The sequence below is a fragment of the Plecotus auritus genome (genome assembly GCF_963455305.1).
Source record: "Plecotus auritus genome assembly, chromosome: 14".
NCBI lineage: Eukaryota > Metazoa > Chordata > Mammalia > Chiroptera > Vespertilionidae > Plecotus > Plecotus auritus.
Window position 1 is genome coordinate 12,853,986 of NC_137780.1, and position 17,057 is coordinate 12,871,042.

Sequence of the window (17,057 nt, forward strand, 5' to 3'; positions counted from 1 at the left end):
AGGCAACTGATCGATGTTTTCTCTCACATCAATGCCTCTCTCTCTCTCTCTCTCTCTCTCTCTCTCTCAAAATCAATAAAAGTACCATCAGGATTAAAAGGAAAAGAATTTGTTCTAGAGCATGGATTGACGGGCAGAAGGTTTGGGAGGCAGATTTTGGATTAGCATTGAGGAAGACTCTTCTGATTAAAAGAGAAACTGAGCAGAAAACTTCGTATGTGGAAGTGAGTCTCCCGTCAATTGAGATGTGCGAGCTGAGGGCTGACCCTGGGAGGAAGGCTGTTTGAAATTTTAACCCTGCTCTTTGGCTTCTGTAAATGCTTGCTTGCTTAAATAATAAGAAAAATAAGACTATTCGCATTTCAGAGAGGCCATTAAACCTTCCCCAGACGAAGTTATCAGTGCTGGTGCCAGGCCAGACCAGGCCTATGGCTGAGGTCTCAAAGCCCCAGCACATAGGGGCTCTTTAAGAACTTGCAAAGGGGACCGGAACAGAACCCCACATTTGGGAGATAAAGAGGGTAAAAAGGTATAAATACAGGAAACTTCCTGTGTGACTTCGCCCAGAATTCTAGAGACATTTTTCTCTGGGCCCGCGCGTAATAATAATAGTAAATGTAACTCCATCTCTCTAAGCGTTGCTGGTTCTTCTCCGGTTTTCTGTAACAACCCAAGGATATTTTCCCATTGATTTTTAGAGAGAGTGGAAGGGATGGGGAGAGAGAGAGAGACACATCGATGTGAGAGAGACACATCGATTGATTGCCTCCTGCACATGCCCCGACCAGGACTGGGGAGCGAGTCTGCAACCGAGCTATGTTCCCTTAACCGGAATCAAACCCAGGACCTTTCATTCCGCAGCCGGATGCTCTATCCACTGAGCCAAACCGGGTGGGGCTGTTTCCACGGATGAAACGTGCTTTCTCAGCAACCCCTCCCACTCTTTCCTTGGTGCTCCGTGTGGATGTCGAGTGACATCAAGACACTGAACTAAAAATAAGTTGAAAATAAAAGCGCTTTGGGCTGTCTTAAGTCGGATGTTCTCCATCTGCTGCAGACGAGATCCCTGAGACCATCGGGCAGGCGCTTCAGAGTTAGGGCAGGACCAGGGCCAGCTTCTCAGTCCCCGCTCCCCACCCGCACTGTGTCCTCCTGCCCCACAGACAGTTCTCACTTGTCTGCACTGTCATTCTTCTCTGTCCTGTGACTTCTTATGAGCCAAAGCTTGGGAATTAATGAGACCCGTGGGGAGCCTAAGAATAAGCAGGTCCTAATGGTGCCCCAGTAAGTAATAGGGTGTATCTTGTGGGGGAGGGAGGTTGGGCTGTGCAGGGTCTTTGTGCCTATTTTTTGGTTCTTGGTTGAATTCCAGCTAGAGAAGGCTCTCACATACCCAGTTTCTAGATCTTCGGGATATTACTGTGTATGTGGAATGTTGCTATATCCAGGGTGGGGCAAAAGTAGGTTTACTGTTGTTCATATATTAAGTAATACAATGGTTAATAAATAACTAGAGGCCTGGTGCACGAAATTCGTGCACTCGGGGGGGGGGTCCCTCAGCCCAGACTGCACCCTCTCGCAGTCCGGGAGCCCTCAGGGGATGTCCGACTGATGGCTTAGGCACGCTCTCTCTGGGGAGCAGGCCTAAGCCATCAGTCGGACATCCTTAGCGCTGCCGAGGAGGCGGGAGAGGCTCCCACCACTGCTGCTGCGCTCGCCAGCCGCGAGCCCGGCTTCTGGCTGAGCGGCGCTCCCCCTGTGGGAGCTCACTGACCACCAGGGGACAGCTCCTGCACTGAGAATCTGCCCCCTGGTGTTCAGTGCGTGTTATAGCGACCAGTCATTCTGCTGTGTGGTAGATTTGCACATTAACCTTTTATTATATCCTATATAATAAAAAGGTAATATGCAAATTGACCATCACTCCAACACACAAGATGGCTGCCCCCATGTGGTCAAAGATGGCCGCACCCATGTGGACACAAGATGGCCAGCAGGGGAGGGCAGTTGGGGGGGACAAGGCCTGCGGGGGAGGGCAGTTAGGGGTGACCAGGCTGGAAGGGGAGGGTAGTTAGGGGCAACCAGGCCTGCCTGGGAGAGCAGTAGGGAGCGACCAGGCCTGCAGGGGAGGGCAGTTGGGAGGGACAAAGCCTGCAGGGGAGGGCAGTTTGGGGCAACCAGGCCTGCAGGGGAGGACAGTTAAGGGCAACCAGAGCGGCAGGGGAGGGCAATTAGGGGTGACCAGGCTGGCAGGGGAGGGCAGTTAGGGGCTATCAGGCTGGCAGGGGAGTGGTTAGGGGGTGATCAGGCTGGCAGGCAGGTGAGCGGTTGGGAGCCAGCAGTCCTGGGTTGTGAGAGGGATGTCCAACTGCCCGGTGGGATCGGCCTAAATGGGCAGTCGGACATCCCTCGAGGGGTCCCAGATTGGAGAGGGTGTAGGCTGGCCTGAGGTACACACCCCCTCCCCCCGTGCACGAATTTTGTGCACCGGGCTTCTAGTAGGATAATATGAGCATAAACTGTGTGGTTCAAGTACTCACAACTGTAAATCTACTTCTGCCCCACCCTGTATTCACACCACAGATGGTTACGTAAAGAGAAAGAGTGTAACACAGGCAAGAGTGTTACGTGAACCCGAAGATTGGGGCCCAGCCCTAATTCTGATGCTAACTGATGGAGGGACTCTAGAACATTCTTCAGTTGGCCTTGTGGAGACCGTTCCCTGATCCGCAAGAAGAAGCATCTAAATTCTGTCCTGGGTAACTCACAGGCTCCTGTGAGGACTAAATAAATCAACGTTCATGGAAATTTCCAGAAAGTATAAAGCTCTCACTCAAACTACAGACCTAGTCCAGCTGGTGTGGCTCAGCAGCTCAGCAGCGATCTATGAACCAGGAGGTCACAGTTCAATTCCCCATCAGGGCATATGCCTGGGTTATGGGCTCGATCCCCAGTAGGGGGCGTGCAGGAAGCAACAGATCAATGATTCGCTCTTATCATTAATGTTTCTATCTTTCTCTGCTCTCCCTTCCTCTCTGAAATCAATAAAAATATATTTTTAAAAAAAATTGATAAAGGGGCAAAGGACTTAAATTGACACTTTTCAAAAGAGGACATAGAGAAGGCCAAGAGACATATGAAAACATGCTCAAAGTGACTAATCATCCAAGAGATGCAAATCAAAATGACAATGAGATATCATCTCACACCTGTCAGAATGGCTATCATCAATAAACCGACAAACGACAAGTGCTGGTGAGGATGTGGAGAAAAGGAACTGCTGGTGGGAGTGCAGCCACTATGGAAAACAGTAGGAAGTTTCCTCAAAAAACTAAAAATGGAACTCCCATTTGACCCAGTGATCCCACTTCTAGGAATATATCCCAAGAAACCAGAAACACCCATCAGAAAGGACATATGCACCCCTATGTTCATAGCAGCACAATTTATAATAGCTAAGATTTGGAAACAGCCTAAGTGCCCATCAGCAGATGAGTGCATTAAAAAAAACACACACCTGTGGTACATCTAAACAATGGAATACTACACTGCTGTAAAAAAGAAAGAACTCTTATCATTTTCAACAGCATGGATGGAACTGGAGAGCATTATGCTAAGCAAAATAAGCCAGTCAGAGAAAGGTAAATATCACACGATCTCACTCATTTGTGGAATATAATGAACAACATAAACCGATGAACAAAAATAGATCCAGAGATGGAGAAGCATTGAACAGACTATCAAACTTCAGAGGGAAGGCAGGGAAGGAGGGGGTAAGAGATCCATCAAAGGACTTGTATGTACGCATATTAGCATAACCAATGGACACAGACACTAGGGGGTGAGGGCCTATGCGGGGGGTAGGGAGTAGGGGGATGAGAACAGCCAGGGAGAGGTCCATGGGGGAATAAGGAGACATATGTAATACTTTATTTTATTTTATTTTTTTTAAACATATTTTATTGATATTTTACAGAGAGGAAGGGAGAGGAATAGAGAGCTAGAAACATCGATGAGAGAGAAACATCGATCAGCTGCCTCCTGCACACCTCCCACTGGGGATGTGCCCGCAACCAAGGTACATGCCCTTGACCGGAATCGAACCCAGGACCCTCCAGTCCGCAGGCCGACGCTCTATCCACTGAGCCAAACCGGTTTCGGCCATATGTAATACTTTAAACAATAAAGAATTTTAAAAAAAGTTGATATATAGGTTTATTTAAAAAGAACTATGGACATATTAATATCTGTACCTATGTATTTGGCTTATCTTAATCATTTTTAAAAATATTTTTTTTATTGATTTCAGAGAGGAAGGGAGAGGAAGAGAGATAGAAACATCAATGATGAGAGAGGATCATTGATCGGCTGCCTTCTGCACACCCCACCCTGGGGATTGAGCCCACAACCTGGGCGTGTGCCCTTGACCAGAATCGAAATCGGGACCCTTCAGTCCACAGGCAGCTGCTCTATCCACTGAGCCAAACCAGCTAGGGCTGGTTTATTTTAATCTTGCTTTACCATTAAGCACAATTTCTCCCACAGCACTCTGAGAATGCAATTCAGACCCACCACTCGTAGAACAAACCTCCCGCCGTGGGGGCAATCAGGAACAAAAGGGTGTTTTCAGGCAGTCCTTAAGGTCCAGATAGGGCACAATCAGCTTTGGCTAAAACAGCATAGAGGCGGTTGGCAGTTTGCGGGTGGGGGTTAAGAAGGCCACGTTACAATGGCACCAGGCAACGGAGCTAATTTTCTTCACAGTTGCTGTGGGAACTGAACTTCAGAAAAGGTTTTGATAAATATGACAGCTACATTTTGGTGACTTCAACAATAAAGGGCGGAAGTGACAGCTAATTATAATGGATGCAGGAGCTGGAACACTTGAAGTATGAAGAATGATTTATGGGCATTCTCGCCAGTCATTGTATCAAGTTAATACATTCCATTTTTTCCCAATTAAAATATGAAAGGCACGAAGTAAGAAAAATGGGGCAGTAAAACTCACCTACACAAATCTCTTTAAATATAGTCATTAAGATAAATGCATTTCTGAGGTCTAAGCCCTCAAAGAAATGCAGTGAAACATTTAAAATAAATGTTTGTTGAAGGAAATGAAATCTGAATGTATATATTTAATGAGCTTTGCCCATAGAGTTTTACCTCATATTAAAAATGAAACAAGCCCGCCGAAACCGGTTTGGCTCAGTGGATAGAGCGTCGGCCTGCGGACTGAAGGGTCCCGGGTTCGATTCCGGTCAAGGGCATGTACCTTGGTTGCGGGCATATCCCCAGTGGGGAGTGTGCAGGAGGCAGCTGATCGATGTTTCTCTCTCATCGATGTTTCTAGCTCTCTATCCCTCTCCCTTCCTCTCTGTAAAAAATCAATAAAATATATTTAAAAAAAAAAAAAAAATGAAACAAGCCCTAGCTGGTTTGGGTTAGTGGATAGAGCACTGGCCTGTGGACTGAGGGGTTCCGGGTTTGATTCCGGTCAGGGCACATGCCCGGGTTTCAGGCTCAATCCCCAGTCGGGGGCGAGCAGGAGGCAGCTGATAATGATTCTCTCTCATTATTGATGTTTCTTTCTCTCTCCCTCTCTGAAATCAATCTATTAACAAATAAAAATAAAACAAAACAGCCCAGCCAGTATGGTTCCATGGTTTAGCATCAACCTATGCACCAGGAGGTCACGGTTTGATTCCCTGTCAAAGCACATGCCTGGGTTTTGGGCTCGATCCCCAGTCAGGGGCGAGCAGGAGGCAGCTGATCAATGATTCTCTCTCATCATTGGTGTTTCTCTCTCTCTCTCCCTCTCCCTTCCTCTCGGAAATCAATAGAAATATATTTAAAAAAAGAAAGGCAAGAAGAGGGAATCACCCAAATCAATTATATAGAAAAGATTCCTTTATTAACTTTTGGTCGAGAATATGTTTGTATATTTTCAGAAAACAACTCCAAGACCAGGTGGATTCCTGCAACAGAGAGGAATTGACAGGTCTGCTCCAACCATGAAGACAAGAGGAGAAACAGTCCAGAGATGGGAGACGCTGACGACGCCTTGCCACGCTAGCAGTCAGAAGCTGTACGACGCAGCACTTGCCTAGGACCAAACCAGAGAGGGTTGGACCTGCATTGCCACCATGTGCCCACCATCCAGATATCATTGCTGACATGTACACATAAGGAACTGTTTGACATTGAAACGGGGAATCAGAACTGTTGGACATTGAAATTGGGACTCAAACATTTTTTGTTATTATATGTCTATTTCTAGTCTGCAGAGGCAAGATTTTTTAAAGGAAAGAAAAGGGGGAAAAATAGATACAGAAGCAAAGAAGCATTGAACAGACTGTCAAACTACAGTGGGAAGGCAGAGGAGGTTTTGGGGGGGAGGGGGGCTTTAAGAGATCAATCGAAGGACTTGTACGCATGCATATAAGCATAACCAATGGATAAAAGACACTGGGGGGGGGGGCAGGTAAAGGCATGTACTGTGGGGAAGGGGAGGGTGGGGGGAGGTCAATGGGGGAAAAAAAAGAGACATATGTACTACTATTTTTAATACTTCAAACAATTAAAAAAATGTAAATAAAATAAAATAAAAGAAAAGAAAAAAAAAAAAGAAAAAAAAAAAAAAAAAGAAGAGGGAATCAGAGACTCCTCAAGTCTCAGCGCCCTTTCTCATGGCTAATGTGCGGCTCTGACTTCACCCCTAGGAAGGCTGGAAAGAAATCCGGCGTGTCGAGGCAGAGGGGGTGCCACACTCCTTCACATCCCACACAACGGTGATGGTCAGAAACAGCAGCTGTGGTGAAATCAGTGGCTTCAGGGCCAACCAAGGACCTTACCACTCAGGTGCTCAAGCTCTTAGACAAAAAGCATCAGTAACAGCCAATCTCTGCTCCAACTGCCCCTGGACACCAGAACTGCCCCTTCCCCCGGCAGCCCCCATGTCTGCTCACAGCACGGTCGTTCTCCCAGTGGGCCCCGCTCCAGAGGCTGCAAATAATGCCCACTGCTTCCCCTGGCGAACGCCTCACAGGCCACCAGTTTTTAAAAAAATATGTATTTTTATTGATTTCAGAGGGAGGAAGGGAGAGGAAGAGGACATAGAACCCTCAATGATGAGAGACAATCATTGACTGGCTGTCTCCTTCACGGCCCCCACTGGGGATTGAGCCTGGGAATGTGCCCTTGACTGGAATCAAACCCGGGACCTTTCAGTCTGCAGGCTGACGCTCTATTCACTGAGCTAAACCGGCTAGGGCCGTGGCCGGCAAAGTGCAGCTCGCAAGCCACATTCGGCTCTTTGGCCCCTTGAGTGTGGCTCTTCCACAAAATACCACGGCCTGGGCGAGTCTATTTTGAAGAAGTGGCGTTAGAAGAAGTTTAAGTTTAAAAAATGTGGCTCTCCAAAGAAATTTCAATCGTTGTACTGTTGATATTTGGCTCTGTTGACGAATGAGTTTGCCGACCACTGGGCTAGGGTTATAATTTTCTTACATACCCTCTTACATGAACTACTAGTCTGGTGTTGAAGGTTCAATAGGTTCATTGATCACAAGAATCTGACAATTCTGGAATGGGGGAGATTTTTAAATAGTAACATTTTTTAAATGATTGAACAAACAGAAATATGATATTTAAACTCTGTTAATGTGTATTTTTTGTGTGTGTATTTTAATCTTAGTCCAGTTTAGTTGAAAAGACCTAAACGATCAATAGCAAAACAGGCCAGCTCTTGGGTTGCACAAACTCCAGCTCAGTAGGAGGAGTCACTTCCGGTGACTGCGGTGACTGCCCGCAGCGCTGGGCTGGTGGTGGGACCACGCAGCCACCTGGGATGGGCCACAGCGGCCGAGCCACCTGCCCAGACCTTCTCCTGCAGCCTGGGCAGGGAGACAACAGCTGGGTATCTAGAATCACTGAAGCTTTTCATCTCGGAACTGGAGGTTACCTTGGAGAAGAATCAGCGTGTTCCCAGGTGTCTTTAGGAAAGGCTATTTCAGCGGGAGAGTGATGGTCACCATCTGAGGAAAGGACCCCGTACACCCTAAGATTGACAAACTGGGTTTATTTTAAATATGTTTCCTCACTGCCCTGGCTGGTTTGGCTCAGTGGGTAGAGCGTCGGTCGGAGGACTGAGGGTCCTGGGTTCGATTTCGGTCAAGGGCACGTACCTAGGTTGCAGGCTCGATCCCTGGCCCTGGTTGGGGCATGTGCGGAAGGCAACCAATCTATGTGTCTCTCTCACATCCATGCTTCTCTCTGTCTCTCCCGCTCCCTTCCACTTGCTCTAAAAGTCAATGGAAAATTATCCACCGGTGAGGATTAGCAAACTAACTAACTAACTAACTGGCTATGTTTCTTTTTTAAAAAATATATGTTTTATTGATTTTTTTACAGAGAGAAAGGGAGAGAGATAGAGAGTTAGAAACATCGATGAGAGAGAAACATTGACCAGCTGCTGCCTGCACACCCCCTACTGGGGATGTGCCCCGCAATCAAGGTACATGCCCTTGACGGGAATTGAACCTGGGACCCTTCAGTCCACAGGCTGATGCTCTATCCACTGAGCCAAACCGGTCAGGGCAAACTGGCTATGTTTCCTCATCAGATTCCTTAGAGCTCTCCACAGGCTATGGAGCTTTGTGACTCTCTAAGAGGGCTGAGTATCCAACATTCATCCGACCTGGTGGGCCATGAGTTACTTTTCATGGTTCATTTCCTGGACCACACATTCCTGAAAGCCTACCCATTTCCAGAAATGGTGGTCGAAGCCCACCCTCCCCTCTACGGATGAGAACACTGAGGCACAGGTTGGGGGGCTGGGCTGGGGAGGTGCTAGGTCACTTACACATGGCCCCTCATACCTTCCTGTCCAGTTTTAGGACTCGCAGGCAAATGGTCTTTTCACCACACCGTGCTGCCTTAAGAAAAATATGTGATCCCGAAGCTGGGACCTGAAGGGCCTGTCTCCTTAGAAACAGAACCACCGCACAGCTGGCAAGCCAGTGCGTGTGCGTTAAAGATCATCCACAGTCAGTCATTGCGTGTTTACAGTAGTCAGAGAACTGCGCTAATCATGGCAGAGAGTTTGGGGGAAAAATGACATAAACCCACAAAATGTTTAAAATCCAGTTTGAAAAGCAATGCATTGAAGCACTCCTTAAAGTAGATATGAGCCCGGCTGGCGTGGCTCAGTAGCTGAGCATCGACCTATGAACCAGGAGGTCACGCTTCGATTCCCCGTGGGGCACATGCCCGGGTTGCGGGCTTGATCCCCAGTAGGGGATGTGCAGGAGGCAGCTGATCAATGATTCTCTCATCATTGATGTTTCTATCTCTCTCCACCTCCCTTTCTCTCTGAAACCAATAAAAATATATTTTCAAAAAATTATAAAAGCAACTTTTTCTTAAAACATGATTTTCATGTTTTCTTTCTCAGCGTCTCCGATTTGAGAATCATGCTTCTAGAGCAGTGGTTCTCAACCTTCCTAATGCCGCGGCCCTTTAATACAGTTCCTCGTGTTGTGGTGACCCCAACCATAAAATTATTTTCATTGCTACTTCATAACTGTAATTTTGATACTGTTAATGAATTGTAATGTAAATATCTGTGTTTTCCAATGGTCTTAGGCGACCCACAGGTTGAGAACCGCTAGCAGGGTCGCCTAAGACCATCGGAAAACACAGATATTTACGTTACGATTCATTAACAGTATCAAAATTACAGTTATGGAGTAGCAATGAAAATAAATTTATGGTTGGGGGTCACCACAACATGAGGAACTGTGTTAAAGGGCCGCGGCATTAGGAAGGTTGAGAACCACTGGTCTAGAGCCTTGTGGTGTGAGGGCTGTTGTGCCCTTTTCTTTCTACCTCGCACACTAGCTACTCTTCCATTTGCTTTGTTAGTGCCGTCCGTGCTGTTCCCGCCATGGTGTCGTTAGGCGCTCCTGAGAGTCCCCAGTCCTGACCCCTATGTGGAGAAGCCGGTGGGGGTTCTTTTTCTCCCACAAGGCTCCAGTGGCTGTGGATTCTATGGGTCACCCTGAACCCCTGGAGGACAGGAATGCAGAAGCACAAAATATCGACTTCCTAGTCTTGGGAATTCAACCAGAGGTTGATTGAGATCAAGAACTTAAGTGTTGAGCAACAGTAGGTGTCATTCAATGGCTGTGATGTCACAATGGGTTTGAAATCAGGAAGATGTGAATGAGTGAAGGTTTGTTTTGTTTTTGTCTTTTTAACGAATAGTGTTAGATTTTCTCTTCTTTTCTTAAATGAATCTTTATTGTTGAAAGTATTACAGATTAGCATTAGTTTTTCTTAAAGAAAAGTATGTGAAAAAGAAAATCTAACAGCTTGGTATCACAGCAAGCAACATCATGAAAGAAAAATTATTTTTCATAAATAATTTATTTTTAAAAATTATTAGCAGTGAAGTAAGAGGGAGGGGTTTGAAGCTAGATTGCCTGAGTATGAATTCTAGCTTTGACATTTCCGGGACATCTGACCTTGGGTATGTTACTTATTTGTGTCTCAACTTCTGCCTTTGTAAAATAAAGAGCTGATGGTACTTACAAGAAAGGGTTATTGTAAATGTTAAATGAGTTCATACTCTTTAATTGCTTAGAAGAATGCCCAGTATAGAGCTCTATCCACTGAAGCTGATATTTTCATTAGTTTTATTATTTCTCCTACTTTCCAAATAGATCAAAGGCAATAATCTGATTTCACTAGAAAACTTCACAAACTATAAGGCTGATGATGTAGGTTGAGTTTGACACTGGGAAATGTATTATAATTGTGCTTCATGTCATTGTTAGCTTCACACACAACTTCGCTCCGATTAAAATCTGTTCCAATGCAGGGCTCCTGCTATGCAGTGCTTTATGTCGCACCGAGGCAGAGCGAGAAAAATCCCACAGAGTCGGGCTTTTTCAGCACAGCCGAAAAGGGGAACTAATTCAAGGTGAATGATTAAGTGCAAAAACACTGTCCCAAATATGAAGAACCATAGGGAAGGGGTGGACAAGGTAGGAGACAGCATTTGTGCATAAGCCTGGAGAGGAGGAGGAGAAGGGGTGGGTGCTGATGGAAGAGGAGTCTCCAGTAGGTTAGCAGTTGACATACAGATGCAAGGGAGCTAATGGGATGTGAAATGTTCATGCAGAAGAGTTTTATTTTATGTATTTTTGTTAATCCTCACCTGAGGACATGTTTCCATTGATTTTTTAGAGAGAGTGGGAGAGGGAGAGACAGAGAGAGAGCGAAACATCGATGTGAGAGACACATCTAGATTGGTTGTCTCCTGCATGCGCCTGACCGGGATTGAACCTGCAGCCGAGGTACATGCCCTTGACTGGAACTGAACCTGTGACCCTTCAGTCTGCAGGCCAACACTCTATCCACTGAGCTAAGCTGGCTAGGGCCAGAAGAGTTTTAAATCCTTCTCCTTCCCCAGCTATGTCTCCTCTCCATCCTCATCAAAGAACAGAGTCTCTTCCAGGAGAAGAATAGGAAAGATTGTTACGAGAATAGAAATGAGATTTCTTTTAGTTTTTGAGTTTGGTTTAGCAGCAGAAGAGATGAGAATATGGCAACTTTGGGCTGATTCATACCTGAGTCCCAACTTGCCAGGAATAAAATGAAAGACACAGATCTGCCAACTAACCCATCAATCTAAAGATTCTAAGATCCAGCCTGGCCGGTGTGACTCAGTGGTTGAGTGTTAACCTATGAACCAGGAGGTCAAGGTTGGATTCAGGTTGCAGGCTCAATCCCCAGCAGGGGTCGTGTAGGAGGCAGCTGATCCATGATTCTCTTTCATCATTGATGTTTCTATCTCTCTCTCTCCCTCTCCCTTCCTCTCTGAAATCAATAAAGATATATTTTAAAGATTTAAGGATCATCTCTAGGTTCCAGTCAAGATGGCAGAGCAGGTCAATGTTGTGCTGGCTTCCTCCCATGACCACATCAAAAACACAACTGAATTAATTATAGACCAAACCACCTGGAGAACAGGTTACTATTTTACAGGCGAGGAGAGCAACAATAGAATCTGTTCTAGCTTTTGTCTTCCAATACTGTCTTCACTGGGAAGATGGAAATAACATCCACCCTTAGGCTGCTATGACAAATGAAGAAGAATATCTAATGCTATTAACACAGTGTCCAGCATGGAAATAGTAGTCTTTTGGGGAAAAAAAGATGCAAAAATTTCTTCCACTCGCCTCTTCCCAATTCCCCCACCCAAGTGAAGTTCAACCTGCTATTACATTTCTAACCAACAGAAGGATGCAGATTTCCACAAAAGAAGTCCCTGTGGGGATGTCCCATATGGCCTGAAATCAATGACAGTTTAAAGGTTTCTCACCAATGCAAACATTTTATTCAAGCCTACAGCCCTTGTCCAACCTACCCAAGGTTGCCTCCGCCTTAATATTAAAAAGCTGAGCTAAAATGTAGCATGTGTGGGTCCTGTGCCCAGGTGATGGATAAGTCTTCCTGTGCACCAATGATCCAGCACTTCCTGCCACTGGTTGACCAATGGGAAGAAGGTGATGTAATCTACTATGGATCTCGTGGACACAAACACAGGAAAATTACAAGACTGTTCAAAGTGTACTTTCAAATTTGAAATTACTTGCAGAAAGGAAGATAACATCTTCATCTTAAGACTTATTAAAAGAACTAGAGGCCCGGTGCATGAAATTCGTGCATGGGTAGGATTCCTAGGCCTGACAGGTGATCAGGGCTAATCAGGGCCTTCTGGCTGCCGACAGGGGCCTTCCTTTGTTCCATGCCACCCACTGGTGGCCAGTGCATGTCATAGTGAGCAATCGAACTCCTGTCTCCCAGTCAAACTCCCAACGGGACACTTTGCATATTAGCCTTTTATATATATAGATAACACAAACTCCTATTCTAAAACATACTATGTTTCATAATGTACATGTTTTCTTCTATATCATAGATTACATAATTGGATCCTGGAAATTTAGGTTTAGGTAACAGGAATCACATCCTGGCCTGCTGTAAAGAATCTAATGCATCTGAGTTACAAAAGCCTAACGCAGTATTTTTTTTTTTTTTTTTTTGTAAGACGATTCTGACAAGGAAAGGCCTAACATTCCACATTAACAAAGGTGACCCTCATCAAACAGTACAGTTAAAATTCACAATGAGCCTGGCCCGGCGTGGCTCAATGGTTGAGCACCGACCTATGGACCAGGAGGTCACAGGTTTGATTCCTGGTCAGGGCACATGCCTGGGTTGTGGGCTCCATCCCCAGTAGTGGGTGTGCAGAAGGCAGCCGATCAGTGATTCTCATCATTTCTCTTTCTCTCTCTCTCTCCACTCCTTTCTGAAATCAATAAAAATATATTTAAAAAAATAATGAATGCTGTAGGTTGATTTCCCTCAACCACAGCAGAGGTGACTGTGCATTAGGGACGGGGCAGTTTTGATGCTAAGAAAACTCAGGATGTGTGTGTGCGGGAAGGTTACCTGTCCCAGAGACCGCCAGTCCAGACCTGCACTGCCGATGTACACGTGCTGCTTGTCCACGATCCAGAAGGAGGACTGCAGCCGGCCCTTGTTGTAGGCGGACATGTTCATGTAGGTCACCTCGGCGCCTAGGAGTTCAAGGAGATGCCGTCAGCCTCCGTGTCCAGGCCCTGACCTATCAACCAGTTAGCCACCGCCCCGATCCTCGAGGTGCGCATGGACCCCAATTCAGAGAGAGAGAATCATTGATCAGCTGCCTCCTGCATGCCCCATCCTGAGGATTGAGCCCGCAACCCAGGCATGTGCCCTGACTGGGAATCCAACCGTGACCTCCTGGTTTATAGGTTGATGCTCAACCCCTGAGCCATGCCAGCCAGGCTAAATTACTTGTTATTTAAGCTGGTTTTGGAGGGCATTCTGTTATTTTACTATTATTTTTAAGGTATTAATCAGATAATTTTGTACTTTATTTTATGCACACATAATTCTAGAGGCCCCACAACCTTTATATATACACTAGAGGCCTGGTGCATGAAATTCGTGCACGGGTGTGTGTGTCCCTCAGCCCAGCCTGCACCCTCTCCAATATGGGACCCCTCTCACAATCCAGGACTGCTGGCTCCCAACCACTCGCCTGCCTGCCTTCCTGATTGCCCCTAACCGCTTCTGCCTGCCAGCCCGATCACCCCCTAACCACTCCCCTGCCAGCCTGATTGATGCCTAACTGCTCCCCTGTCGGCCCAATTGCCCCTAATTGCCCTCCCTGCCGGCGTGGTCACCCCTAACTGCCCTCCTCTGCCAGCCTGGTCGCCCCTAACTGTTCTCCCCTGCAGGCCTGGTCACCCCCAACTGCCCTCCCCTGCTGGCCTGATTGCCCACAACTGTCCTCCCCTGCTGGCCATCTTGTGGTGGCCATCTTGTATCCACATAGGGGTGGCCATCTTTGACCACACAGGGGCAGCCATCTTGTGTGCTGGAGTGATGGTCAATTTGCATATCACTTTTATTAGATAGGAAGATATCCCCCCAAAAATGTGTATATATATAAATTTTTTACATTTCAGAGAGGAAGGAGGAGAGGGAGAAATAGAAACATCAATAATGAGAATTACTGATCAGCTGCCTCCTGCACTCCCCCTACTGGGGATTAAGCCTGCAACCCAGGCACATGACCTGACCGGGAATCGAACCCTGACCTCCTGGTTCATAGGCTGATGCTCAACCACTAAGTCCCATAGCTGTTAAATGAAAATGAAATGTATTTTAATAAATACTGCCTTTATAATTACTCAAAGTGTGTATATATTTTTGGGGACACCCTGTATATATTTAATATTTGACTAAAAATATTCAGCTCTAGCCTGAACACTCATGCAATTTTTTTCAAGTTGCAGTAATTGCACAATTAAATGTTCCAAATTTTGAAGATTTAAAATAAGCATCCTGTCAAAATATTCATCATAATGACACAAGAGGAAGTAGACTAGTACCGTGTGGTTAAAAGTAAAAAAAACAAAGTTCCACATTCTCTGTGGATTATCATCATGAAAATCAAACAAAACCCACCTGCAATTTTATTTCCAGAAAGTCTCCTGTTGAAAGCATATTATCATCAGCTTTAATAAATTTTATGACCGAACATTTATAGATTTAAGAGGATATATGTAAACTACAAGTAGGAAGCACCATATACGTATAGACACCTGGGAACTTTCCATCTGTCTAAAAACTAGAACCTTAACAATTCTTTTTTTTTTTTAAATCCTCACCCGAGGATATTTTTTCCATTGATTCCTGGAGAGAGTTGAAGGGATGGGGAGGGCAAAAGAGAGAGAGATAGAAAGAGGGAGAGAAAGAGAAACAGTAACATGAGAGACACATTGATTGGCTGCCTCCTACACTCACCCTGACCGGGGCTGGGAACCTGCAACCGAGGTACATGCCCTTGACCAGGAATTGGACTGGTGACACTTTGGTCCCCAGGCTGATGCTCTAACCACTGAGCAACTGGCCAGGGCTTAATAATCTATTAAAGCAATGCTTCCCAATCAGTGGCAATTTTGTCCCCCTGTCCCCGGGGGTCATGAGTCATATCTGGAGACATTTTTGTTTGTCATAACTGGCGAGAGGAGTGCTAGTAGCACCCAGCGGGTAGAGTTCAAGGATGCTGCTAACAGGCAGAGCAGTCCTCACACCAAAGACTGAGCCTGCCCACATGCGGACGGTCCCACGACTTTGAAATCCTGCATTAAAGCTTTTGTGAGTTTATGCTTGATCCCATACCCTACCACTCCCCTCTGATGCAGCCACAATCCTGAATTCTGTGTTTGCCATTGTCTTGTTTTTATTTTTTACTAGAGGCCCAGTGCACGATATTCGTGCACGGGGGGCGGGGGTGTCCCTCAGCCCAGCCTGCACCCTCTCCAATCTGGGACCCCTCGAGGGATGTCCAACTTCCCCTTTAGGCCCGATCCCGGTAGGCACAATCCAGGACTGCTGGCTCCCAACTGCTTGCCTGCCTGCCTTCCCGATTGTCCCTAACCGCTTCTGCCTGCCAGCTTGATCACCTCCTCACCACTCCCCTGCCAGCCTGATTGATGCCTAACTGTTCCCCTGCCAGCCTGTTTGCCCCTAACTGCCCTCCCCTACAGGCCTGGTCACCCCTAACTGCCCTCCCCTGCAGGCCTGGTCCCCCCCAACTGCCCTTCCCTGTAGGCCTGGTCGCCCCCAACTTACCTCCTCTGCCAGCCTGTTTGCCCCTAACTGCCCTCCCCTGCTGTCCTGATCGCCCACAACTACCCTCCCTTGCAGGCCTGTTCCTTCCCAACTGCCCTCCCCTGCTGGCCATCATGTGGTGGCCATCTTGTGTCCACATGGGGGAAGTCATCTTTGACCACATGGGGGCAGCCATCTTGTGTGTTGCAGTGATGGTCAATTTGCATATTACTCTTTTATTAGATAGGATTATTTAAAAATATTTTTATTGTTTCAGAGAGAAAGGAAGAGGGAGAAAAAGAGAGAAACATCAACGATGAGAGAGAATCATTGATTGGCTGCCTCCTGCATGCCCCACACTGGGGATCGAGCCCGCAACCCGGGCATGTGCCCTGACTGGGAATCGAACAGTGACCTCCTGGTTCATAGGTCAATGTTCAACCACTGAGCCACACCAGCCAGGCTTGTTTTTAAACCACATGTGCATGTACCCCTAAGAGTACTGCCAGCTTTTGTGTGTCTAACAGGGAAGTGCATCAGCACCAATAACTATAGATTTCTGGAAAGACGCTCAGATCTTTCTGAAAGTAGTGTGTGGCAGGAACCCTTCTCATCAATCCAGGGCTTCTCCTGAATATATTGGCTGTGTGAGCGACACACAGGTCAAGTCAGCCCATTCCGGGAGCTTTCCTAAGACCAGCACAGTTTAGTCAAGTTAATCAGCAACATTTTTGGAACCCAGTGGCTTGGAGGCGAAAGGGAACAGCAAAGGGTAAGTCACTTGTCATGACCACATGGCTCTGCATTCACGTCATTCAGGGAAT

General features: G+C 46.5%; 1 protein-coding gene across 6 annotated transcripts in view; it reads right to left on the reverse strand.

Moving 5' to 3' along the window:
• The window catches only part of PLD5 (phospholipase D family member 5), a 190,571-nt gene that overhangs the window by 37,239 nt on the left and 136,275 nt on the right, over positions 1 to 17,057 (reverse strand). For all 6 annotated transcript variants that reach the window (XM_080650947.1, XM_080650946.1, XM_080650949.1 and 3 more), the window contains one exon: positions 13,519 to 13,646. In XM_080650947.1, the coding sequence (XP_080507073.1) occupies positions 13,519 to 13,646 (128 nt within the window). The remainder of the gene's footprint in view (positions 1 to 13,518; positions 13,647 to 17,057) is intronic.